Here is a 25067-nt window from a genome sequence, read left to right as displayed (position 1 = left end):
GGGCGCCGCCTCAATAGGTCTCCGCCCCCTTCCCCCCCCCCCACCCCTCCGGAAGGCGGCCTCCGGCTGGTGCGCAGGCGCCGCGGTAAGGGGCGGGTCCGCGCGGCTCCCGGCGCTGGTTCTCGCGAGAGGCCGGTCCGCGATCTCGTCGCTCCCCCTCCCTGCCCTCGGCCTCCCGGGCTCCGGCTGCAGCGTCAGCCTCGGGCGGGCCTCCCTTGCGGCGGCGGCGGCTCCTCGGCCTCAGCCCCGGCGCCTCTCGGCGCCCCTTGGCCCCGGTCCGCAGCGACGCCCGCCCTCGCCGCCCCGGTGCCCGCCTAGGCCGCGGCCGCAGCCCCGGGCTCACGTCGGCGCCGCCCGCTCCCGGCCCGCCCCCTATGGGCCCCGGTTAGAGGTGCCGCCGCCGCCGGCCCGCGGAGCCCCGATGCTGGCCCGGAGGAAGCCGGTGCTGCCGGCGCTCACTATCAACCCCGCCATCGCCGAGGGCCCGTCCCCCACCAGCGAGGGCGCCTCCGAGTGAGTGGGCCGGGCTTGGCCGGGTTGTGGAAGGGGAGGGGGGCCCCGAGTGGTGAGATCGGTAGGAGGGGGGGAGGGTCCCTGAATGCTGAGGTCGCGGGAAGAGGGTCCCTGAGTGGAGAGGATGGGGTGTTGGGCCCTGAGTGGTGAGTTGGGGCTGGGGGGGGGTCCCTGAGTGAAGAGGTTGGGGTGGGGGATTCTGAGTAGTGGGGTCGTGGCAGGAGGTCCCTGAGTGGAAAGGATGGGATGCAGGGTCCTGAGTGGTGAGGTCAGCGGGAGAAGGTCCTGAGTGGAGAGGATGGGGTGTTGGGGCCCTGAGTAATGAGGTTGGGGGGTGGGGGGAGGTAGGGTCTGAGTAGTGAGGTCGTGAGGTAGGCGTTCCTGAGTAGTGAAGTTGGGGAGAAGGTCCCGGGGTAGTGAGGTTCAGCTGCCGGATCCTGGGGGGGGGGGGGGAGCCACCGCCTCTGGGGGCTGGAGCCTTGCAGACGCTGAGGCAGACGAGGGGACTTGGGGGACAGAAAGGAGCATCTGGGACCGTGGGGGTTCAAGGTAGCAGAGTCGTATTGTGTGAGGGGCACGTGCTCGTGAGGTCAAGCCAGGGTGACCCCTTGGCCACAGAACAAGTCCCCACTCCTGTTCCCCACGCTAAAGAGAGGCAGGGTGGTTCCAGAGGCCCCTAGCTGGGGTCTGTTTGCTGTGCCTGTGGTGTGACCCAGTGAGAACCAGGTGTGATGGGTGAACTGCATGTTGGGCACCTCTCGGGGGACTTGGCACTCTGGGCCCCGGGGGAGGGAGTCTTGGTGGCTGTGTGTGCAAAAGCTGACATCTTTTCCTGGCTCTGAGTTTGCGGCTCGACGTGGGGATGTGTTCCTTACTTTCAAAAACCTACTGCTCCTGTTTCTCACAGGAGAGCGCCTTCTTCATACTCCCTTCTCTGCCTCTTACCGTGGTTTCTGATTTCCATCCCTTCCAGAATTCCCCCCGGTAGAGGAAGCCAGCCATTGGAATTCCAGTGTTTTTTTTTTTTTTTTTTTTAAATAACCACAGCTGAGTTGCTATTAAATTTAAAATGGATTAATCAGCTGACTCCAGAATGCATTTTAGATATCACAGGGCAATGCCAGAGACCTCGCAGAGTCTGGCCTCAAAAGCTGCCTCTTTAACTCTACGGGAAGGAGTCATGTCGCGTACGCTCATTGCTATGCCTCCTCTCCTCTCTGTCCATCGGTCCTTCTCAGCCATTCCTCATCCAGGCGCTTGTTAACCAGGCATTCAGGGAGCACCTGCTCAGGCCCATGGTCCTGGCTCGGGGCCGTGAGCAGGGGCTTTGCAATCGCGCAGGACACGGGTTTGATTCCAGGCACTGCCACGTCCGTGCCCTGTAACCCTCAGGCAAATTACTTAACCTCTCTGAGCCTGTTCCCTCCTGCGTGGGCCAGGACTACAAGATCCCCGCCTCCCAGGAGGATCTGGAGAACAAAACAGGGTGGGGTTTGCAAAGCTCTGATACCCAGGGGCAGGTAGCCCCCTGCCTTCTAGCAGCTTCTTTGCAGCACCGGCCCAGATGGCATTGCCCGGCCAGCCGCAGACCATCTCGTTCCCAGCCTGTGCCCCTTTGCTCAGGCCTCTGAGTTCCAGGCTCGTTGCGGTCAGTTGAGGGATTGGAAGGTTCCTGAGGAATTTCTAGTCTCCCTCTTTCATTCCCTGTTTGAACCCCTCAATGAGGTCTCCTCTATGGGGGTGATCAACCTTGGCTTAAAGGCCATCAGAAATTGGTGGGGGCGCCCGTTTGAGCGTCTGACTCTTGATTTCAGCTCAGGTCATGATCTGAGGGTCGTGGGGACATGCATTGGGCCCCACGCTGAGCACGGAGCCTGCTTAAGATTCTCTCCCTCCTGCCCCTCCCCTGCTTGCTCTCTCTCAAGCTTGTGCTCTCTCGCAAAAAAAAAAAAAAAAAGAATTGATCGCCATGGACCACCTGAGGTGGCCCATTCTCCTTTAGAGACTTTTCTCAGGTACCCTCCCTGTCTGGTCCAGTAAGCCCCTGACCACAGCCAGTATTTGAAACGTGGCTTATCCAGATTCAGGGGAGACGGAGTAGTTAGTATCATACGCGTTCCAGGTGCCAAACATTTTAAATGAAAAAGAAGAAAATAAGTATTCGTTAATCGGTTCATATTGATTTCATGTTGAAAATTGTATTTTTTTATTAAAAAAAATTTTTTTAATGTTTATTTTTGAGAGAGAGAGAGAGAGAATGAGCAAACAGGGGAGGGGGCAGAGAGAGAGGGAGACACAGAACTTGAAGCAGGTTCCAGGCTCTGAGCTGTCAGCACAGAGCCTGATGTGGGGCTCGAACTCGGGAATGGTGCAATCATGACCTGAGGTGAAGTCGGATGCTTAAGTGACTGAGCCCCCCAGGTACCCCTGGAACAGGAGTTTCTTTCTTTCTCTCTCTCTTTCTTTCTTCCTTTCTTTTTTAATTTTTTAAAAAATGTTTATTTATATTTGAGAGAGGGAGACACAGAATCCGAAGCAGGCTCCAGGCTCTGAGCCGTCAGCACAGAGTCTGACACGGGGCTCGAACTCACAAGCTGTGAGCTCATGACCTGAGCCGAAGTCGGACGCTTAACTGAGCCACCCAGGTGCCCCTGAAAATTGTATTTTTGATGGGTTAAGTCAAACATGTTAAAATTACTATTACCTGATCTATTTTTAAGGTATATTTTTTTTAATGTTGCTAAAATATTTTTAATTGCACACATGTAAAATAAAATAACTTGCACGTGTGGCTTTTATTCTTTTTTTTTTTTTTTTATGTTTATTTTTGCAAGAGAGAGCACAAGTGGGGAAGGGGCATGGGGTGGAGGCGGGTGCACAGAATCTGAAGCAGGTTCTAGACTCCAGGCTGTCAGCATAGAGCCCAACTCGAGGCTCGAACTCACGAACCACGAGATCATGATCTGAGCTGAAGTCGGACACTTAACCGACTGAGCCCCCTGGGCACCCCCTGTTCGGTTTCTTTTGCACAGCACTGTGTTAGTCCTTGTGTGCGTTGAGCTAATGTCTGCCCACCTCTTACAGGGAGCTGCTTTTTACTCCCAAGATTTGGTTTAAAGTCAAGGCATTAGTGAAATTGCCTTATTGTCAAAATCCCTTGGAAAATTCCTTGAATCACCCAATAAAGTGCCGAGTACGTGGTTGGTTGTTTTACTAACTGGCTCCAGGAATGTTTGTGTGTATAAATGCTTAATGTTCAGAGCAACATAATAAGAGCCCGTCCTCAGGGAGGGGGTAGAGTCCTCTGCACAGTACTTGGGTCTGATCTGTTCCCGCGTCCTTCCAGCCACACGCGTGGGGCCTGGCATGTGGTGGCCACACGGTGAGCCTGGCTGAGCCAGGTCATCTCTCTGTAGCTTGCATGTTCTTGGCTAGCCCTTGCCCTTGGGGTCTTTGCAGAGCAAACTTAGTGGACCTCCAGAAGAAGCTAGCAGAGCTTGAACTCGACGAGCAGCAGAAGAAGCGTCTAGAAGCCTTCCTCACCCAGAAGGCCAAGGTCGGAGAGCTCAAGGACGATGACTTCGAAAGGATCTCGGAACTGGGGGCCGGGAACGGCGGGGTGGTCACCAAGGTCCAACACAGACCCTCCGGCCTCATCATGGCGAGAAAGGTGAGAGGCGGTTGGCGAGGGCGGGCCTCTGCTTTCTGATCCACCCAGGGCACTTGGGCACTCGGGCACTCGCCCGGGCCCTTAGCGAGAGCCGGCCCGCTTGGGATGCGGAATGCCCGCCTGCCTCGGGCTGCCCTTCCTTTACCGACCGCTGCCTTCCAGGACTTCAGGTCACGTTCCCAGAAACATCCGGACTGGGACAGACCGGCTCCCTCTTCTGGGCTCCCAGGCCACGGTGCAGCCCCCTGGCTAGGTGGGCGAGAACCCTCCCTGAGAGATGTAGGGGTGGAGAAGAGGAGGGTGTGACCATTTGGGGATTCGTGACTCCTACACGCATGACCGGGGGACACAGTCCGTGTGATAAATCGCTCAGCTCATACAGGCATAGCAAGTCAACCCTTTCTGGAAGCCCGTGCCCCGGTGGTTCCCACCTGTGTTTTCAGAGCCCCGAACGCCCCGCGCCCAGGTGGGTCCGCGTGGGTCCTGCCTTCCCTGGGTTCGCCGCGCTCCCTTGCCACTGGGATTTAACATCGTCGCTCTTTCTCCTGCCCCCAGAGCACCTCCCTCCCTCCTGAAACCTATTTCTGTCCCCTTCCCGCAGGCAGCCTTTTCAAAACCAGAGCAGCCCCAGAAGTCTCTGGTCTGCCGTCACCCAAAGAACAGGGGATAAAAAGGCAGATGTGAGATTCAGGGGGCGGTGGGGGGGGACTGAGAACAGAGAGCTGGTCAGAGTTGGCTTGAGGCACCAGAGAGTGCTCCCGGGCCAGCTGAGCAGTCTCCAGGGACGTGCCTCGTGGTAAGCCTGAGCCTGGGAGCTTGTCCACACCTTTACGGACAAGCCTTCGGAGTACGATTCGGGAGCTTGAGCCTGGGGCCCGGATGAGTTCTGCCGCACGGCCACGGTGCTCCCTTGTGACGGGTGCTCCCCTGTGACGGATGAGCCGTCGCCGTGAGGGAAGTGGGGTGAAGTCTACACGGGCACTGCCGGTCTTAACAGCTTCCCACGCGTCCAGAAGTCCTTCAAGTAAAAAGAGAAGAACAGGTCTAACCTATTGGGGAGCAGACCTCCAGTTTTGTTCCCCGTAGATTGTGGCCTCTCAGTCGTGTGGGCCCCGTGTGGCTGCCCGCCCAGCACGGTGTCGGAGCGGAGCTGTGCCCGCGGGCACTTGGTGGACGCTTGGAACAAGAAGGCCGTCCTCGCAGCCAGCGCAGTTCGGGGCTGCGACTCCACAGGCCCAGGAGCTCTCTCTTAGCCAGTCAGCGGAGGTCGTAGGCTCTTTTGAATCCCATCCGGAAGCCCATTTCACCCAAGAGGCCGGTTTGTTTTTATTCAGCTGGGGGCGTAGGTGGGAAATTGACACGCAAAGCGGTGTTTGGGAGACCGGCCTCGGTGGTTCCCCCCATTACCCTGGGTGGATCCCGAGTCCCCGCGTGCTGGGTCTGAATGCCATGCTTTCTGAGTACAGAGCTTCTCAGATCTGCAAATGCAGCCCGCCAGCCGGGCTGGAGTTCGAGGGCCAGGGTGGGCTTCTCCGTGGGCCAGCATCCTTTGTCACCCGCGTGGCTCCGGTCCCTTTGATCGACGGAGGTGGGGGGACGTGGAGGCTGGTTACATAAGCCCCGAGTGAACTGGTCTGGACTTTCACAGTCACACTTGATTGTGTTTTCTTGGCCGAAGCACGGCGTTCCGACCCCTCGTGCCCTAGGAAGCAAACCTGTGTCAGTCGGGCCAGGAGAGTCTGCAAAGATCACGTTGGTTCCGTACGTGCCTCCCTGGACTGGTAGCGGACGAGTGAGTTTGGGCCTTGTGTTTGTGCGGCCCCCGGGCGCCCGCTTGCCTCCGCGATGGAGGTTTTGTGGCCTCCGTAAGGCCACATCGTGGGACCAGCTGCCATCTCTCAAGTGCCCGGCCCACGGCCGAGCCAGCGTTATTTATGTTCTGGTTTAAAAGGAGCAACAGCTACACTTTACACACGGGCAGCCTGACGCTGGGTCGGGGCAGCGTGTGAATTGGCTGGGGTGGGCCCCTCTCAGGCTGGCCCTTTGCAGTCAACCCTGACTTGATGGGCGCTATCAGCTTGTGGCGTCCAGAATTTACTTCCCCCCCATCTCCAGCTCGCACCTCCTGGCCCCCCATCGTGCGGCGGAGATAATCGCTTTACATCCCGAGATGGTTTGGTGTTGGGTTTGAATGCCGAGCTCCGGCCTTATCTAGTCCTTGGCGTCTGCGTGACCCCAGGGCAGTGGCGTGGAAAGCGCGTGGTGTTGGTGTTCGGGGAGCCTGGCCCCAACACGGACTTGCCCGCCCGCCAGCTGAGTGCCGCCGAGAGCAGGATTTAACCTCGCGGCACCTAGACCTGCCCCTCGGCCCTCCTCCCACCGGGGTTGATGTCGGGAGTTGTGAACGCATGTGCTCAGAGACGTGCCCCTCGCTCCCCGCTCCAGCTTTTCCCCACACGAGATGCTGGCAGGCTGGCTCCTAACTGATCTGGAAGGCTCGCTCTACAGTCTCGTTCGCCCCGCGTTCTCTCTGCAGCGTCCTTCCCGAAAGCCTTTGACTTACCGTGGCCTTACTTCACGTTAAAGGCTCCAACCCCAGGCATCCGGGGTTCCGTCCAGCTGTGCCCCCTTCTGCCCACTCTTCCCCTTCTGCGAAGCCCGCAGAGTTCTAGCCCTGCAGCTCGGTCGTTCATCTGCAGCCCCTTTGAAGTTCTCGGTCGAGAGCCGCACCGTCCGCGGCAGCCGCCCCGGTCAGCCTTGGCCACGGAGCCGTCGGGACACGGTCGGTCCGGCCGAGGTGTGCTGTCCGTGCAGGGAAGCGCGTTCCGGGTTTCAGGGGCTCGGGGTGGGGAAAGCTCACAGATTACGCGTTGAAACAGTAATGTTTTGGTGCATCGCATTGAGTGAAAATACACGAAAAATTCCTCTCCTCTGTTTTCCTTGTACTTTTCCAACGTGGCAGCGGGAGGGTTTAAGACGGAACGCGCGGCCTGTTCTCTGGGGCAGCGCTGGCCGCCATCAGCCCACGTTGCTCATCCCTCGGCCTCAACCAGGCCCTCTTTCTGGGCTTTTGAGAGGAGACCGCTGCCTCCTGGGTAGACCGCCGCGCTCCTTTTCGGAGCCAGCGTGTCGCGAGTGTACCCGCCGGGCAGGTGGTCCTGCAAAGGAGAGAGTGTCCCCGAGTCCTCGGACGGGTGGCCGCAGGGGCGGGGCGGTGCCCAGGCGTGCGGCCAGAGCTTGCCCCCGCAGGTGGCAGCGACAGTTCCCCGACTTTGCTGGGGAAGGTGAGGGGCGCCGGGCACCGTGCCACTGCGACCCACCAGTCACGGCAGCCAGGGTCATCGTCACGAGCTGACACCGTGTGCCACCCTGAACTCAACAATCACACCTTCCTGGTGCCCTCGGTCCGCTCTCTGCCCCCCCGCGGAGCACCCATTCCCCCACCATATCCGGCCAACTCTCATCTGGCCTTCCAGGCCTGGGGAGCCTCCCCCCAGCCAGTTGTCTCCCCTGCTCCCTCCGAGCAGGTCTTTACCACTCCCTCTGCCCATCACAGGGACTCCACGCAAACGTCTGAAAGGCTCAGGCACCCTCGATCCTTTTCCGCCTCTCCCGTTTCTCTTGTCCTGTCGCAGTGGTCAGGGCAGCCGAGATCCTCGGTGGCCTGGACAGGGAACCACGGCCTCAGCTCTTTCCCGGTGGGCATTGCTCTTGGCGCTTTGTCACCTGCGTCCTCCACCTCTCCAGATGCCCCTTTGGTTTCTCACCTTTTGAATCTCGAGGTGACCGTCCCCTCTGCTGACTTAAACTGAGGTGAAGGGGACCTAGGACCCTCGGGTGGTGGCCCAGAGCTCCCTCCGTGTGGGGCTGCGGGACTCCAGAGGCAGACCCCTGGCGGAGAGGGGCGGAGGTCCCAGGCCACCCTGGGCTGGTGCTTTGGGTGACTGGGGGGGAAGATTCCTCTTACCAGAGCTCCTCTGTAGCCAAGTGAAAATGTTTGCTCCATTGAGGTTTGTTTTAAAACAGCCTTTCTGAGATGTACTTTACGTGCCACACCATTTACCCTTTTACGTGTGTGTGTGTATGTGTGTATGTGGGTTTTTGGCCCCACCTCCCTTCCTCCTCTTACCCTTTTTTCTTTTTTTTAAATGTTTATTTTTGAGAGAGAGAGGGAGACACAGAGTCTGAAGCAGGCTGCATGCAGGCTCTGAGCTGTCAGCACAGAGCCTGACGCGGGGCTCAAACTCCCGAACTGTGAGATCATGACCTGAGCCGAAGTCGGAGGCTCAACCGACTGAGCCACCCAGGGCCCCCACCCCCACCCCTGCTTACCTCTTTGAAGTATATGTAATTCAGTGGTGTACATTCTCAGACCTGTGCATCCGCCACCACCATCTATTCTAGAACATTCTCTCTCCCCAGAAAGAAACCCCATCCCTGTCAGCAGTCACCTCCCCGGCCCCCACAAGCCCCCTTCCCGTCCGTGGATAAGCCTGTTCGGACGTTTCGCACACGTGGACTCACACCCTTTGTGGCCTCTCGTGTCTGGCTCCCTCCCTGAGCGTCACGTGTTCGGGGTCCGTCCACGGGGCGGCGGGTGGGGGCAACTCGCTCCTGCTGGCGGCCGAAGGACGTGCGCGTGCGCGGCGGACACACCCGGGTGAAACGCGTGTGCGGTGGATGCTTGGGTGGCTTTCGCGTTCTGGCGATCGTGAGTCCCGCGTGCACGCGGGGTGCGAGTTTGCGTGGACGTGTGTCTTTGGTTCTCTAGGCGCCTGGAAGCGCGTCGCTGTTTCGAACGCTGTGGCGAGCACGTCGGGGCCAGGGCTCCGGAGCCCGCTCGTTGCGGGTGCCCCTCCGAGGCCCGGTCTCGAGCCCCCTCCCCTCTCCCTCGCAGCTGATCCACCTGGAAATCAAGCCGGCCATCCGGAACCAGATCATCCGCGAGCTGCAGGTGCTGCACGGGTGTAACTCCCCGTACATCGTGGGCTTCTACGGGGCCTTCTACAGCGACGGCGAGATCAGCATCTGCATGGAGCACATGGTGAGTGGCTGGGGGTCCCCGCCCGCCGCCCTCGGGCCCGTGTCCCCAGACGCCAAGCACCGTTGTTCCCAGGGTCCTTCCCGAGGTGCCCCAGGCCGGGTCGGCGTGTGCGCGCAGGTCCCGTGGTTCTCTGCCCCCGTTGCGGCCTCGCCCCTCCCTGGGCGCGTGGCAGAAGCCGTTCCGCCTTGTTTTCCCCACCGGCCGTGTTCTGGCAATGCCACGCGCCCGTAAGGTAGCTTATTAAACACTCCTTGATGGTGGGCACGGGCCGATCCCAACCCGTCCCAAGCCACAGTGAATGAAATTTCCTTACACGAGACGCGGGATAAAGTCCCGAAGCTGGAGTTGCCGGGCCCGAGGCGTCCAGCAATCTCGATGGATGTTTCCTAGGTGCCCTCTGAAGAGAGAGCTCCGTTAAAGGCGAAACCCCGCTCTGCCCCCCAGCTCAGGCCTGCGGAGTCAGAAGCTTCGGGGTGGAACACGGGCACCTCTCTTGTTTCAAACCACCATGGCTGATTCTGACGAGCCCCCTTATTAAGAAACTGTGGTCTTGAACGTCAGAACTGGGTGGGATCGGGCGTAACAAAAGCAGAAGTGGTCAGAGCTGAGGGCCCTGGGAGGAAATGCTGCCCACCCTGTTCCGAGCCGAATTCGTCAGGTGTGGGGCTGTCTGCCGCCCGGCTCCCCGGGCCCTGGCCCTGTGGGGCCCTTGCAAAACCAGGATGCTGTGGCCTTAGGCACGGCGGCTTCGGTTACGCCTCGCAGGCCTGCGCTGTCCCCTCCGACGGTGTTGTAACGCGGGCAGGAAGTGAGTTTCAGCAAGCGCCCGTGAGGGACGCTTCGTGAGCGCTCGTGGTGTAACCGTGCCCCAGACGGGGTGCTGCAGGCCCCAGGCCCCGGGTCACGCAGCGCCCCGCCCGCCGGTCGCTGCCAGTGAGCGCCAAGGGCAAGAAAGGTGGTCGAGGCAAGCCTCTGCCTCCCCTCCCTGCTGCCCCGGAGCGCGGTGCGGGTCCGAAGCCGCCACCTTCCCTTGCAGAAGAGGCCCCGCGTCCCACCTCGGCCCCCTGGCCCCGCTTCTGTTCTCGGTTTCCTGCCGAGGCATCTGCGCCCCGGCGACACGAATGGGCTGCAGCGATGAGGGGGAGGGGCAGGGATCCCGGCTGCTTGCTCGCTCGTCCTCTACACATTCCTGGTTGGGTTCTTTCGGTTTGCTTCTATCACGAGGGCGGGAGGGAGCTAGAGCGAGCGTGTAGCACCCGTGAGAAGACGCGGTCAGGTGAGGCCCGCGCTCCCCACCTGCCGCGGGGGTTACCGTGCCCAAAGCCAGGAGGCCACCGGTTTTCAAGTTTCGGGTGAGCCCAGAGGAGGGGGCGGTCTGGGCAGGGAGATGACAGCACGGTAACCGGGGCAGGGGTGGCGGGGGGGGGGGGGGGGGCCCAGCCCACTGCCCTTCGTGGTGTTTTCGTGTCACACGATCCCCTCCAGAGCCGCATTCCCCAGGGTTTTCTGCCTCTCCGTCATTCACTCGTGTGCCATATTGGGCGACAGCCTGGGGTCGGGCGTCCACGCCACCGCTCGCCTCTTGGCGGCACGGCTGGGGACGAGGTTCTCTCCTTCTACCCGTAGAGCTGGGGGGCGGGAGAGCCAGCCTTCCGCCGGCACCTGGAGCCGAGGGCAGGGGGCGAGACTACCTGCGCAGGTTTGCGTGCGAATTGGCTCCTGTGTCCAGCCGGGAGGACTCGGGCCCCCGCTTGCAGCAAGAGACCCCCAGCTGGTGACGAGCAGCTGGATTCCGCACGCAGGGACGGTCTCCCCTGGCCGGCCCATGGGGTGTGTGGGGCTTAGAAGCAGCGGGCCGGTGGTCTCCTGGTGGCCCGAGGCTGTCGCTGGGGCCACTCCGGGCACGGACCCCGCGGACAGCGGGTACTTTGGGGGGCAGCCTGCTGACTGTTCACAGGCACCTCTTGGTGTTTCCTGGGGTCTAGTCAGATCTGAAGTCACACCTCCGCCTGGCAGGGAGAGGAAAGGGTGATCCCCACCCAGGCCGGGGACAGAGGTGACTGGACGACAGGGCGTGTGTGCCCCGAGCACGAGGCTCCCTGAGGAGAAAGCACGCATAACGGGAGCCGTTTAGGTACATTTGTTAAACTCCGTGTTTCCCCGCGCGTGTGGATGCCTATTCAGATACACAGAAAGATCTGGAACAATAGAAGTCACGCTTCAGGGGAGGCCAGCGGACTCTCCAGGAGATTAGGGGGTGACGTGCCTACAGTTGAGGGTTTTATAAGGAAAGTATTCACGTAGCACCTGCTTGATCAGGGTACAGTTCCCAGAGCATTTAGGACACCTACACAAAATGAAAGTGTGGGATGCTGCACACGCGTGAGATTTGGGGTCAGAGACACCCAGTTGTGCTATATCTCTGCCACTTCCTGTCAACGTGGCTTGAACGATTTACACTCAGTGCAGACCAGGGGGGTCTCATCCGGGACTGCTCTTGCCCCAGGGGACACCGGGCCACGTCTGGGGACGTGTGTGGGACACGTGTGGCCGGCAGGACTGGGCAGTGCCTGGCCTCCCGTGGCCTCTGGGGGTGTCCCCCCCTGGACATCCTCGTTTATAAGCCTGTGGTAGGTCCGTGACAATTAAGAATGAAAGGAGCTGTGTCAGGAAGCAGGGTTATGGTTTTAAAAGAATTTGTTTTTTGATTCTTCTAAGATTGGTTGATACAGGAGAAAACGGGAGGGCTGGAAGGAACGCCCCCGCCCTGCAGACAGAACGGGCTGAGCCAGGATGCCTGGTCCCGAGGGTGGCCGTCTAGGCACTCGAGAGTCACGTGCAGGTTGTAGAGGCTTCATCATGTATCGGGTTTTCTAGAACTTCCCACCCCTGGCCTTTCTCACTGGGCACGACTCGGGTAGAAGTGCTGGAGATACGGGGCCCCGGCACCCCTGGGATTTCAGGCGCTCCTCCCGCACCCCTTCCTCTGGCTTCGAGGAAGCCGCGTGGCTGTAGGCAGCCCGGAGCCGCTTGGTGGAGACCGTACCGGCCCGAAGCTGCCCAGCATTGCGCTCAGATGCTGGCCCCCTGTGCTTGGAACTTAGTGGGTCCATCTAGCGTCCCAGGGGACCCAGTGGGCATTCGTCAGAGCCCCACCTAGGTTTGGTCTCCAGGTTTGCTGTCCCACAGCCTGCGGATTTAAGGCCATGACTGGGGTGGGGTGAGGTGGGACTCAGACTGGTAGGACCTGTGCCCGTCCTTTGAAGGCAGGACGTATCTGCGCACAGCGGCGAGCACGTGACAAGGCCTGAGGGACGGGGTCCCGGGAGCCGGGAGGTGTGGGCGGCGGTGTTTCTCCTGTGCTGGTGCCTCCGGGCCCCCGCTGCCCTTCTGCCCGGTCTGCCTCCGACCTGCAGGAGGAGAACCCAGCCCCAGAAGCTGGCTGCTTCCCTCCGCCTGCTGCCAGTGTGGCAAGCTGGGGAGGGCTGAGTCCTGGGCCTCGCTTTCTGGGAGGATGGGCCGCCTAGGACACTGGCCGGCACTCTCGTTGCTTCCTTACTGGATGGGCTGTCCCGAGGGACCGGAGGGGGTCCCTGCTCTTGACCAGCGAGTCGCGTCTGGCTGTGGTCTGGCCTCCGTGTCCCGTGGAGGAGATTGAGCTCCAGCTCCTGGCAAGCGGGGAAGTGCTCCGCTGTCCTGCCTGCTTCCCGGTGTCCCTCTGGGACTCGTCCTCTGCACCGCAGGCCCCGCCTGGCCCACCGCCCAGAGCCGGCTTTCTCCCCTCTGTGCCGTCCCTAGGACGGCGGTTCTCTGGACCAGGTGTTGAAAGAAGCCAAGAGAATTCCCGAGGAGATCCTGGGGAAGGTCAGCATTGCGGTAAGTGCGAGGGCTCCAGGCGCACGCCCCCTGCACCTCCCCCCCCCCCCCGCCGACCCCCCAGGGCCGCTGCACCCCTGGGGCGGGTGTGTGCACCCACTCCCGGCCCTGGGCTCCGCACGAGTCTATTCTTGTCCTGGCCCCAGTCGGAGGTCCCCGTCTCTGGCAGCCGAGGGGCTGAGCAGGTGGCACCTCTTTGCACATGAGGTGGAGGGACGCTTTCCTGCCCCGCGCGGGCCTTGGCGCCCCGTGGGTGGTACCCCACAGTGCTGTCCTCACGTGGCGAATTAGCCGTCAGTCTGCGGGGCCTCGGTGCAGCCCGGCACGGAAGCTCTCAGCAGACGGTGCCCGTCAGGCTGGCGAGACCCTCCAGGCAGTGGGGGCGGGGCGTTGTGGCCGTCCCTGCCACTCTTCTCGCTTGTCCCAGCCTCACGTGGGCTCCTGAACCCGTCCCGGTCAAGTGGCCCCTCGGGTCTGCCCGAGACGCCGCCCTGCTCACCCGCTCCCTCCCTCCCACCCCGCAGGTTCTCCGGGGTTTGGCGTATCTCCGGGAAAAGCACCAGATCATGCACCGAGGTGAGCGGGCCTGGGCGTCTAGGCGGCGGGCGGGCCAGCCGGGCCGGGCCCCCCTAACCTGCAGCTGGTTCTGCCCGCAGATGTGAAACCGTCCAACATCCTCGTCAACTCCCGAGGGGAGATCAAGCTGTGCGATTTTGGGGTGAGCGGGCAGCTCATCGACTCCATGGCCAACTCCTTCGTGGGAACTCGGTCCTACATGTCTGTAAGTTTGTCAGGGAGCCTGAGGGCGTCCGTACCCTCCCCTCTCCTGTCAGCTCTTCCCTGTCTTCCAGAAGCTTTTCAAAAGCCTGCAGTTCTCCGTCACACGCGTTGTGTTTCTGCTGGGGTCCTACTTTCCGTCCAGATTCTAGCGACCTTGTCTTCTCACTCGGGGCCTTCTCTGGAAACACCTGCCCCGTTCCTTTCCGCCAGCATGAGAGACTGAGCGCGGGGCTGTGGTCAGTTAGAAACTGGCCCTCAGGTGTTTTCGGAAACATCTGGGCGTCTCGGGAGCAGACTCTGAGAAGTTAGTCTTGGGACTGTAGCAGAGTCTACGCTCTGCCCCTTCGTGGGCTGGTCGTCCTTTTCCAAAAGTGCCAGGGGTTCGGGTCTCGAGTGCTGTTTCGGCCCCGGCTGGGAGCCTCGCTGTCCCAAGGCGGTGGAGCGGGGGGTGGAATGGCCCTCTTTGCGTTGCCGGTCTCGGGAGGGTGGCAGGGCCGGGCCGGGGGCGCCAGGGTGCAGCTTCCGTCTGGGCGTTTCTTCGCCCCTTCTCCCCCGACAGCCGGAGCGGTTGCAGGGCACGCACTACTCGGTGCAGTCGGACATCTGGAGCATGGGCCTGTCCCTGGTGGAGCTGTCCATCGGAAGGTACCCCATCCCCCCGCCGGACGCCAAGGAGCTGGAGGCCACATTCGGCCGGCCCATGGTTGACGGGGCAGAAGGAGAGCCTCACAGCATCTCGCCACGGCCCAGACCGCCTGGACGCCCCATCAGTGGTATGGCCCGAATCGGGAACTTTGGACTGGACAGGCAGTGTTGCCCGTCCGGGGTGTCCTGGGCACCTGAGGCTTGTGGGGACGGCCCCCCGGACCCGGTCCTGTCCCCCACGGGGTGTCCTGGGCACCTGAGGCTTGTGGGGACGGCCCCCCGGACCCGGTCCTGTCCCCCGCGGGGTGTCCTGGGCACCTGAGGCTTGTGGGGACGGCCCCCCGGACCCGGTCCCATCCAGGGGCAGCTGCACGTGTTAACCAGCTGTGAAACTAACCTGTCAGCCAAACTGGCATTTGGGTGGTTTTTCCAGCACTTTATTCCGGAAACGCTCAAATGTAGAGAGAGGCCCACGGGGATTGCCCAGTGAGCACCCATAGGCCCGCCGCCTGGACTTTGGGCGAAGGCTGTGCCGTTCGGAAACCGAGACTGACTCAAGTCGGACCCCCTCGGCTGCTCTGCCGGATTCAGTCCCGACACGCAGCGCAGGAGGGAGCGGGAGGCTGGGGGGCGCGGGGGGCCAGGTGGGCTCCCAGAGGACTGTCTGTACCCGCGGCGGTCACCTGTGCGGTGGGGGGCTGCCCGGAGCCAGAGAGCTTCAGGCTGGCCCTCTGGCCGCTTTGGAGGGGCGAGGGCAAAGGGTCACGGCAGCGTAACTAGGAAACAGCGCTCAGGGCTCTGCTGTCTTTCTTTTCCTTAAGTCAGGTGACAGGAAGGGAGCAGAGGGAGTCTGAAGGAGTGCGCCGTGGACAGCGGCTGGCCTGTGCCTTGGCGTGATACTAGCTTTACAGAGAGACGTCACACACCATGTGACTTACTAGCTTAAGGGGTGCAAGCCAGTGGCTGTCTGTGTCTTCACAAGGCTGTGCAGCCGTCACCACTGTCTGGTTCCAGAACGTTCCATCACCCTAAAAAGAAGCCCCATCCCCGTCAGCCGTCACCCCCGCCCCAGCCCCTGGCAACCACGAGCCCCCTTCCCGTCCGTGGACGAGCCCGTTCCGGACGTTTCACACCCGCGGACTCACAGCCCGCGTGGCCTCTCGTGTCTGGCTCCCTCCCTGAGCATCGTGTGTCCGGGGTCCGTCCGCAGGGCGGCGGGGGTGGGCGCCTCGCTCCTGCTGGCGGCCGAGTGTCCCTGTGTGTGGCGTTGGGTCTTCGCTGCCCACAGGTGCCGGCAGTCCAGCAGCGGTTTATGCGGTGTTTGCGAGCCCGGCTCCTCTCCTCTCCTGGTGCCAGACCCAGGGGGTCCGGGTGTCTTGGTTTTCTCCCGTCTCCCGCCCCCGTGTGTGTCCTCGGGCCCTGGCTCCGTCCCTCCCAGCACCAACTCCCAGATGGCATCGCGGGCACCCCGCCGAGGCCCCGTCCCGGCAGGGAGAAGCCACAGGGGGTGTCGTGCCAGGCCGCCTCGGCCTGCCAGCGCCTCCCCCAGCCCCAGCTCGCGTGCCCGTTTCAGGACAGGGGACAGGAGGCGAAAGTCCAGCGGCCAAACCTGGCCCTGGCCAGCTGGGCCAAAGACAAGGGTCAGCTGCCCCCAGCCGCTCGTCCATCCTGGGCAGCGTTTGGGGCCTGATGCCGCCTTCACCCGCGGCTCCGAGCAAGGTCACGCTGCCCTCCTTGCTCGTGGTCACCCCCCACCCCCCTGCCTGTGCGCTAGAAAGCAGGGGCTGTGACTTTGGCACAGCCTGGAGGCAGCACCGTGCCAAATGTGTGACTTCTCAAAAAACACTCCTGTTCGTTTTGGCGTCTCGTCTTGTTTTGTTTTGTTAAGTCACGGGAGGCTCAGAAGAGAAGCCGCTTTGCCAGGGAGGCGGGCGCAGTAGCCGGGGGCACGGCCGGGCCGCCGCCTCTGGTTCAGGCCGGCGTCGGGGGGGAAGGGTGCTCAGCGGACGCCCGCCTCACCCCCGGGTCCGTCTCTGCCCCTGCAGGCCACGGGACGGACAGCCGGCCGGCCATGGCCATCTTCGAGCTGCTGGACTACATTGTGAATGAGGTGCGTACCCGGAGCCCCCGGCCCGGCTGCCCGGGGGCGGGGTAGGCCGTTTGGCTTGGATTTGCCCGCGTGACCCAGAGGAAGGAGCTGCAGGCACAGACCGGAGCTTGTCGCGGGGGGCAGGTGGCGGGACCGCTTCCCTCCTACACACGAGTGAGCCGCGGGCACGGACGGGGGCGGCTCCTCGGGCCTGGAGAGGGCTGAGTAGGGCCTGACCCTGAGGCCCGCCCTCCCAGCTCGGTCAGGCCACCCTTCCTGGGCGTTGCGTGGGCCGCAGTGTGTTCTCGGTGGCCCTTTTGAGTCAGGGCGGAGAAACAGGGCGGCCAGGCTGCCTGAGGCCCTGGCTCGGTCCGGGGCTGGGCGTCCAGTGAGCAGCTCAGAGCAGGGTCAGTGATGACAGAACAGGACGGGCTGGCTCTGGTGACACAGCCCTGCACCCGGCAGCCACGCCCGGGCCCAGCGAGCACGTCTGTCCTCCCAGGGATACTCGGCACTTGCCACCCCTGCTGGGTTTCACCGGGACCGTTGGCCCACAGCCTTCCCTGACAGGGGCTTAGCCCCACACACACCTGTCCCCACCCAGGCACCTGTGTGCTGGCTTCCCCAGCTTCCAGGCCCGAACCTGGAACGAGCTGCCCCCCCCCCCCCGCCGGTGGTCCCAACCCCCTGCTGGAGACAGGTGGCCCAGACAGTACGACGCACATCTGTAAAGCGGGGGTGGGTCCTGTCTTTTCCCCCCAGAACCAGCTGTGATCCTGAAACCAGACCTTTCCAAAGAGAGCCCTGAAGAGCCTGGCCGAGTTGGCAGGGCGGGTGGGGAAGCTGCTGGAAGACGGGGTGGGGGGGGGGGGTGCCTCTCTAGCAATGAACGTGAAAGGACTGGGGCCAAGGGTGGTGCCTTCTGAGGGTCCCCGAAAACTGCTGTGCTGTCCCCGCGGATGCAGGACTGGCAGGTGCCTTTCCCCGTGATTCCAGAACCATCCTTGAGTATCTAACCCCCACCTCTCTGTCCGCCCACAGCCACCTCCCAAGCTGCCCAGCGGTGTCTTCACCCAGGACTTCCAGGAGTTTGTAAATAAATGGTAAGGTGCCACCGCCTCCAGCACGGTCTCGGGGCGGGCCGGGGCGGGATGCCAGGCCACCAGGGGCCCCGCCTGCCTCCCGGGATGGCCGCCCACGCCCTGGCCACCGACCCAGATGTGCACTTCCTTCCTGGTCCGGGGCCGGGCCCCTCTGCTACCGATGGGCGCTGCCGGTGGGTGGCCGTGCCTGGGGGGCACCTGGAGCTCACCCGAGAACCCAGATGGGTTCCTTTCCGAGGCCGCTGAGTCGTGGTATCCAGCTGGTGGCCCCTCTTGTCCCCGGAGCAGACCAGGATCACGGGCCGTGTGGAAATGATGCCTTCCCGCCTCACCTTCCACCAGCAAGCACCTCCGTTTCCCAGCCTCTCGAGCCCGTAACTGCCCCATCTTCCACATGAGGCTTCCCAGTCGCTTCCTGGCAAGTGGCCACCTTTTCTTGCCGCGTCAGCCCGGGCCCGGGGCGCGCAGGCTCCAGAGCAGGAAGGGGGCTCGGAGCTGCCCCTCACCCTCAGGGCCGTCCTGCACGTCAGGATGAGCGGGCCGGCAGGGCGTCCCACACAGCAGCACACCCGCTCCTGGTGGCAAAGCCACCACTGGCCCTTTGCAAGACCGCTGGCCAGCACGCTGCAGCTCAAATCCAGTGACATGTGTCAATGCTTCTGTACCCGTTGCGTTTCCTTTTGTGTTTGAACAGCCACCATTTGGCCTCCGGCTGGTCTGAGCAACGGTTCTTAGGGGCAGTTCTGCTTTTTTGAAGGAAAAAGTTCCATTTTGACACTGGGGCTCCCAAACTGGGGACATTCGTTAGCAGTGTAGCCGCGTTGCCGCTGGGCCTGACGGAGCAGCAGCGGGGGCGTCCCCACGGCCTCGCCCCATCCCTCTTGCCCTTCCGTCCCCGGGGGTCGTGCCCTCCCAGCAAGGGGGGAGCAGAGCAGACTCCGTGCCTTGCCGTATCCAGGCTCCGGACCGGCCAGGCGCGGGGACCGGGCTGACCCACCCCGGCTCCGCAGGCAGGTCTCCGCGGCCACCGGCTAACGGCCCTGCCTTGTCTTCCCACCCCCTGTCCTCCTCTCCAGCCTCATTAAGAACCCAGCGGAGCGAGCCGACCTGAAGACGCTCACGGTGAGTGAGGCCGCGGGTTCCGGGCCCCGGGGGCGCTCCTCGGGGCGCGTGTGGGTCTCCTCTGCTCCGAGCAGCCGTGGCGCCCTTGGCTCCCAGAGGAGCGGGATGGCCCAGCTGTGCCCGTGGTCGGGGTGTCCGCGCCTGGGAGTGCCGGGGCCCTCGTGCTTCTGTGCGGCTCCCGCCTTGGGCCTGGCGGGCCCCACAGATCGGGGAGACCCGAGGGCCGCCGGCCTCCCTGTGCGGCGTCCGGTGTCCTTGAGAAGCCAGGTGGGCGTCAACCCCCCTTCCCCCCCGGCAGGGTGGGGGCGGGTGGGGCTGCCAGCCCCGTTGACCTGGGGCATTTCTCTCTGTGACTCTGACCCCCTCCGCTGCCGGGCCTCCTCACCCACAGCCACCCTGCCAAGCCTGGGGCGGCCTGCTCTTCAGGCACCTCCACGACACGGGACCGTGGGGGTCACACCTGCTGGTTCTCGGTCTCTGGTGCCAAGCGTCAAAACACGAGCGTCTCTTAATTATTGGAACGTGGTCTTTCCAGTAAGGGAGCCTCAGCCTTCCCGCTTCCTCCGGTTAGCCTCCACCTCAGGACCTTTGCAAAGGACAGTGCTTCTCCCCAGGGGACGTGTCCCGGGCCCCTCTCAGCTGGCCTGGCTGCTTCCTGGGGTCTCCGCTTCAGCCCCTCCTCTGACGTGTCCCCAGACGTCTTGCCTAGTCCCACATCCTCTATTCGTTCTGGTGACGACCAGCGTCTCCTGGTCGTGGGCGCCACCGAGAACGCCAGGCGGGGAGGGTCTGCGCGCGGTGACTCTTCCGGAAAGTCTTCCGACGCGGGAGGTGTCCCAGTAACGTGTGTTAGAGGCACGTGTGACGTCACAAACGCCTGTTCGTTGTAAGATACACGAAAATCTGTGAAATAGAGAAACTGATGGACGGCGGGGCCCCCGCGGCGCCCCCCGGGACTCTCTGTCCCACTTACACCCTGCCGTGGGACCGACTTTTTAACTTCCTTCTCCCCCGTTCCTACCCCCTGCCTACAGCGCAGGCAGCAGCTGGGGGTCCGGGTGTCGCGTGAGGAGACCAGACCTGCTCCCATGGACCCCAAGCCCCCAGGACCCACCCCTCCCAGCACGGCCCATTGGGAAAGCGTCGCTCACCCCCCCCCCCCCCCCCCCGGCCTGCAAACCAGGAACCTCAGGTACTGAGCTGTCCTGCGCAGGAACTGCCAGCCGCGTGCAGCTTTCTAAATTACTTGAACCGAAACAGAAGGCCTGGTTTGGCTCCTCAGCCACAGGAGCCACGGGTAAAGGCCTCGGAGCCTCCCGTGGGCAGTGGCTGCCGCAGCAGACAGAACGTGTCAGGGACTTCACTGTCCTCCCAGAGGCCCCTGTCGCTCCAGATCAGACGTTCTCACCCAGGGGTGACTGTCCCCGGGGGACACGGGGAGGTGCCTGGAGACGCTCGCGGGCGCCGGGGTGCCGCTCAGCCCCCCGCGGACGCCGCCAGGGGAGCCGCGGCGCCGGGGGGGCACCTGGGCCCGAGTGAGCGGGCGCGGGGCGGCCTCCTGCCCGCGTCCTGCGCGCATCCGGACGGCCCGCCGGGCCGGCTCGTTGACGGGCTCCTCCTTCCCTTCCAGAACCACACGTTCATCAAGCGGTCCGAGGTGGAAGAAGTGGACTTCGCCGGCTGGTTGTGTAAAACGCTGCGGCTGAACCAGCCCGGCACGCCCACACGCACCGCCGTGTGACGGGGTCCCCCTGGCGCCCTGCTCTCCCCCACCACCCGCCCGTCTCCGGGGAGGGCGGCCCTGCTCCCGGCGTCTTCTCAGACCTGCTTCCTTAGGTTCAAAACAAAACAGGGAAAGAAAAAGCAAACTGTGCCCATCGTACTTGTTCCATTTGTTCTGGGGGGTCAGCCCCTGGCCCAGTCCCAGGGCGGGAGAGCCGCCCGGGGATGCAGCGCCAGCCCCGAGCCCGCCGCCCACCGGGGGAGGAGAGGGTGGGGGTGGCACCAGGAGCCGGCCTCAGAGGGGACCTCTGGACACCGGCGTCCTTCACCGGACAGGGAGGGGCGCCCCGCCCCCTCCCCCCGACGCCCAGCACTGTCCCTGGAGGTGGCCGTGTGGTCGGCCCCTCTGCCCTCCCCACCGCCTCTTGTCACTCAGCGTCCCGTGACCTGCGCCTCAGGAGGGACCCGCTCAGCCCCGCCCCGTGCTCGGGGGACAGACGCTTCTGACTTCACGGCAGCGAGCCGGCACCCGGCAGAAAGGATGTGGCGGGTTTCCGAGCTGTCGGCGGAGCCAGCAGACGAGGCCTGTGCCGTCCCCGAGCCTGCGCACCGCCAGATGCGACCGGGTGGCTCCTCGTGTCCCCTCCGCTTTCCCAGATTCGGGAGTGACTGCCCAGGGCGGGTCACTCAGGCCGTCCACGGGGTCAGTCAGCCACAGCCGCTGGGAGAGGGAGGTGGTCCCGGTTCCTCGTCCGTCGGGGCCCAGCCACGCTGCCCCTGGAGCCGCTTCTGAGACTTTCTGTCCTCGGAGCCCCCGAGAAGACGGAGCTGGGAGCCGGGGGCCCCCCTGGACGCTGCCCGCGGGCTGGGACGAGCCGACGCTCAGCTTCGGGGAATCGCGGGAGGAGCCCTCGTCTCCTGTGGACACCAGAGAGACGGGTTGCTGGCTCCTTCGACTGGCTTTCAGGGTCCTCCACTTCCCAGATCCCCCAAAGTCTCACCTGGTCGGGAGGAGAATAAAGATAAGCGGAAGTCGACCGGTGTCGCTCTGTGGGGCCTGCTGGGAACATGGTCAGCATCTGGGCAGCGGGCGTCTGACGCTGGCCACTGACCCGCAGCCTCTGTGGCCTTGTGTCGCACACGCCCAGCCCGGCTGCGGCCGGCCAGCCCCCATTAACGGCTTGCCCTTTTCAAAGACTGAGAGACCGGGTCCCGAGGGCTTGGGGGGGATTTGGAGTCGGTGGGCTGAGGCCCGCAGGGTCGACGACAAGCTGATGCAAAAGGGCGACCTCCAGGGTCAGGACCCCAGAGGGGTGGGTGCCGCCCCGAAACCTCCCCTCAGCGGTGACCCGAGGCCGGACCAGAGAAACTGGCACTTTCTCTCTCCATCTGCCCCAGACCAGGCTCCTGGAAAGCTGGGGGCTCGCCCGAGCCTTGGGGACCTAAGTGTCCCCTCCCTGACCCATGTCCTCTGCAGGTGCCCGGCAGTCCCCACCGGCCGCCAGACAGACCTGGTGACAGTCCCTGTCGCAAGGGGACAGGCTCCTCGAGCACTTAAGAGCTGTTGGCTTGGGGGTCCGGGCAGGAGGTGGTGTCCAGGTGCTTCCAGGCCTGTCCGTGGCCCGTAGAGTCGGAGCCGATCACGCAGCCGTGGCCCCTGGCTCCTCCTGGAGAACTCGGCACAGCCCGTACGGGAGCGGCACAAGGACACCCCCTCCGTGTCCGGGGCTCCTGTGGACGCACGGGGGCGACGCCAGTGACCCCTGACACCCCCGCTGTCTGACCTCGTGGTCCAAAAACAATCACGAGAGGAATCGTCTCGGGATCTTACGCGTTGGGCGCTCCCTTCGTTGGTTTTGTGTTTTCTTCACTTCTGTTGGTTTTTGGCGCTTGGTTTGGAGGAAGAAAATCCCGAGCGGGAGCCCGTTGGTGCGGAAGCTTCTTCGGGCTGGATGTTTGCATCCATGGGAGCCGTACTGCACGTGAGCACGAGCGCCGTCCTCTACGTCCCCGGAGAGCCGGGCTCTTGCCCGTGGCGTTTGCGCCTCCGCACCCGCTCCGTCCAGCCCTGTGGCCCGCGTCCCCTTCCCGGTGTGAGGAGCCCCAGGGCCCGCAGGGCGGAGCGGAAAGGAGGTGTGCGGGGTCCCGGTGGCCCCGTGCACGTCACGCGGTTGGGAGATCTAACCTCTCGGCCGCGCTTCACGCCCGGAAAACAAACGGGAAGGTAACCGGAGGGTCTGTTCGATTGGCCCCACTGTAGGCAGAATGTCACCGTTTTACCTTGTGTCCGCTATGGGAGAATGAGCAGCGTGGTCTTTGACATTCTCCTCTCCCCTCCCCCCGCCGCCACGAAGTCTTGGGGACCTGGTAGGTGTTTTGCCCTCACTGCACATCTCAGACCCGGCACGTCTCGGGTGCCGGTGCCGCCCGCAGCCCGGGGCGGTGTTGGGCAGCACAGGCCCAGCTCTCCATGGGGATGACCTTGGCCCCTCAACCCGGGGCCACAGGGCCACGCCTGGGACACCTGTGGTTGTCCCACGGGGGGTGGGGCCGGGGAGGCCGCTGCCCAGTAGCGCCCGGGGCGCCCCGTGGAGAAGGGTCCCGAATGGCCACGGTGGCCAGCGGCGGGTGAGGGGAGGGAGACCCTCCGTTAACTATTTGGAAAAGCAGCGGAGGCCGGGCCCTGCTCCCACGAGACCTCAGGGTAGATCCCCGAGGGGTCAGACGGTGCAAGCCAGGGTGAGCCCCGCGTGACTCCCCTCTCCCGCCCACTCAGTGTGTCTGTGTGTGTTTATTATTTACTTTTAAGCCAGCTCCGCGTGGGGCTCGAACTCTCCACCCGAGACCCCGAGGCTCCTGCTCCAGCGACTGAGCCCCTCAGTGTGTGCATTTAAATGGGCGCAGGACCCCAGGACCTCAGTGGTCACGTGATCGTGGAAGGCAGTCTCCTGGGGGCTCAGTGGAGGCCCCTAACCCAGGGAGTCTCACCTAGGGCAGTCCTGCCCCCCAAGAGACACAGGGCGGTGTCTGGGGACATCTGTGGTTGTCATGACCAAGGTGTTCCTGGTATGGGCGGGAGGGGGTTGGGAGCCCGGGATGCTGCTCGGACCCCGGAGCGCCCAGGCCGACCTCTGCAGGAACGACCCACCCCAGGGGACACTGCCCGGGGGGTGGGAGCCTCATTCAGCCCCAACCCCTTCCCCAATTTGACGGTCCAAGAGGCCACGGTCGCCCGGCCAGCAAAGGTCAGCGGCTGCCTCGTCTGCGTCCCCGCCGCCCTGCCTGGACTTCCCGCGTCCACAGCCGGGGATGCCGTGTGGCAGGAGGGATGTGGGCAGAGGTGGCCCAGAACCTTCTGGAAGGTGGGGAGTTCGGAGGAGTGCGCTCAGCCAGCAGCCGGGGTGGAGGTGTGTGCCCCCGGCAGGAAGCCTCAGGTCAGAGGCGGAACTCGGCCTCCCTCTGTGGGCCGCGGACTCCGGGTTAACAGAGGTCAGAGGAAACTGTGACAGGGTTTCCCAGAAAGCGGGGTCCGCCGCGGGGTGGGGGGGCGGAAGGGGAAGGGGCCCGGCCCGCCCCCCTCCCGGGCTCCAGCTGACCAGGTGTGCGCGCCCCAGGCCAGGTGGGGGGAGGACCCGCCTGGCCGGCCATCCCCATGGCGACGCAGGGCCCAGGGCCGGCTCCCGAGGAGGAGGAAGGAGGAGGAAGGAGGGCCCCGGAGGGAGAGGCCTGGGCCCCACGGCTGGCTGCCTGAACCGGGCCGAGGCTCAGTCTCGGGTTTCTGCCCGGCCTTCCCAGGGGACGGAGGGGGGCCCCGGAGGGAAGGACTTGGAGAACCAGAGGCCCCAGGTGAGGGAGGGACCTCGGCCCGCAGCCCCGGCTCCTCCCGTGACACACCCACCCCACGGTGGTGGCCGCGGGACCCCGGGAGCCCCACAGCATTGCTGCCCGCCCCCCCCCCCCCCCCCCCCCCCCGGCTCAGTGGCCTCAGGGAGGGTCCTGCCCCCCGGGGGAGCCTCCCTTCGCTCCCTGTCCCGCCCGCACGGGGTCAGCCCAGGCTGCCCCTCCCCCAGGAAAGAGCAGACCCTCTCCCTTCACCCCGACCGCACCCCATAATGTGGGCGACACGTTCAGCAGCTCTCGGGACCCCTGTCCTTCCTCTCTGACCCCCACAGAGGCTGCACGACTTGCCCAAGGTGACCTGGGACCCATGTGGAGGGTCCAACCTGGCCCGGGGCCAGACTCCGGCCATCCTGCCTGCTCCGCACTCGGTCACCGTCTTTTCCCGGGCTGTTCTGCGGTGGGGTCCACGGCCCGGCCACAGAGCTGGACGCAACTCCCAGCGCCCTCCAGCCTGAAGGCAAAGCGAGGCCGAACCCCACGGACTGGCTGTTCTCTCCGAGAACTGGCTACACACGAGGGTCGCCGAGGGCCCTCGGGGGCAGGGAGGGCCACCCCCCAAGCAGGGAGCAAAGCTGGGCAGTGGGGCCCTAGAACACGGGCCCT

General features: G+C 63.8%; 2 protein-coding genes across 3 annotated transcripts; one reads left to right on the top strand and one right to left on the bottom strand.

Annotated features, from left to right (window-relative positions):
- The first annotated feature begins 290 nt into the window (after window positions 1-290).
- MAP2K2 (mitogen-activated protein kinase kinase 2) lies at window positions 291-20714 on the top strand. Of its 2 annotated transcripts, none has more exons than XM_042977773.1 (11): window positions 291-513; window positions 3973-4183; window positions 9081-9227; window positions 13047-13103; window positions 13628-13679; window positions 13760-13884; window positions 14443-14656; window positions 16574-16638; window positions 17659-17720; window positions 18797-18842; window positions 20473-20714. In XM_042977773.1, the coding sequence occupies exons 1-11, from the start codon at window positions 422-424 to the stop codon at window positions 20581-20583; spliced, it is 1182 nt and encodes a 393-aa protein (XP_042833707.1). In that variant the 5' UTR covers window positions 291-421; the 3' UTR covers window positions 20584-20714. The 2 variants fall into 2 exon arrangements, with proteins under 2 accessions (XP_042833707.1, XP_042833706.1); XM_042977772.1 differs by having other exon boundaries at window positions 293-513; window positions 13026-13103.
- A 975-nt stretch (window positions 20715-21689) lies between these two features.
- LOC107181066 lies at window positions 21690-23036 on the bottom strand. The gene is made up of 3 exons (XM_042979428.1): window positions 22965-23036; window positions 22396-22744; window positions 21690-22295 (listed from the first exon to the last, which is right to left on the bottom strand). Exons 1-3 carry the CDS (start codon window positions 23034-23036, stop codon window positions 21862-21864), a joined length of 855 nt encoding a protein of 284 aa, XP_042835362.1. The 3' UTR covers window positions 21690-21861.
- Window positions 23037-25067: the final 2031 nt, after the last annotated feature.

The sequence above is a fragment of the Panthera tigris genome, chromosome A2 (genome assembly GCF_018350195.1).
Source record: "Panthera tigris isolate Pti1 chromosome A2, P.tigris_Pti1_mat1.1, whole genome shotgun sequence".
Taxonomy (NCBI): domain Eukaryota; kingdom Metazoa; phylum Chordata; class Mammalia; order Carnivora; family Felidae; genus Panthera; species Panthera tigris.
The sequence above is the reverse complement of the archived record's forward strand: the minus strand, read 5'-3'. Positions and strand labels throughout refer to the sequence as shown.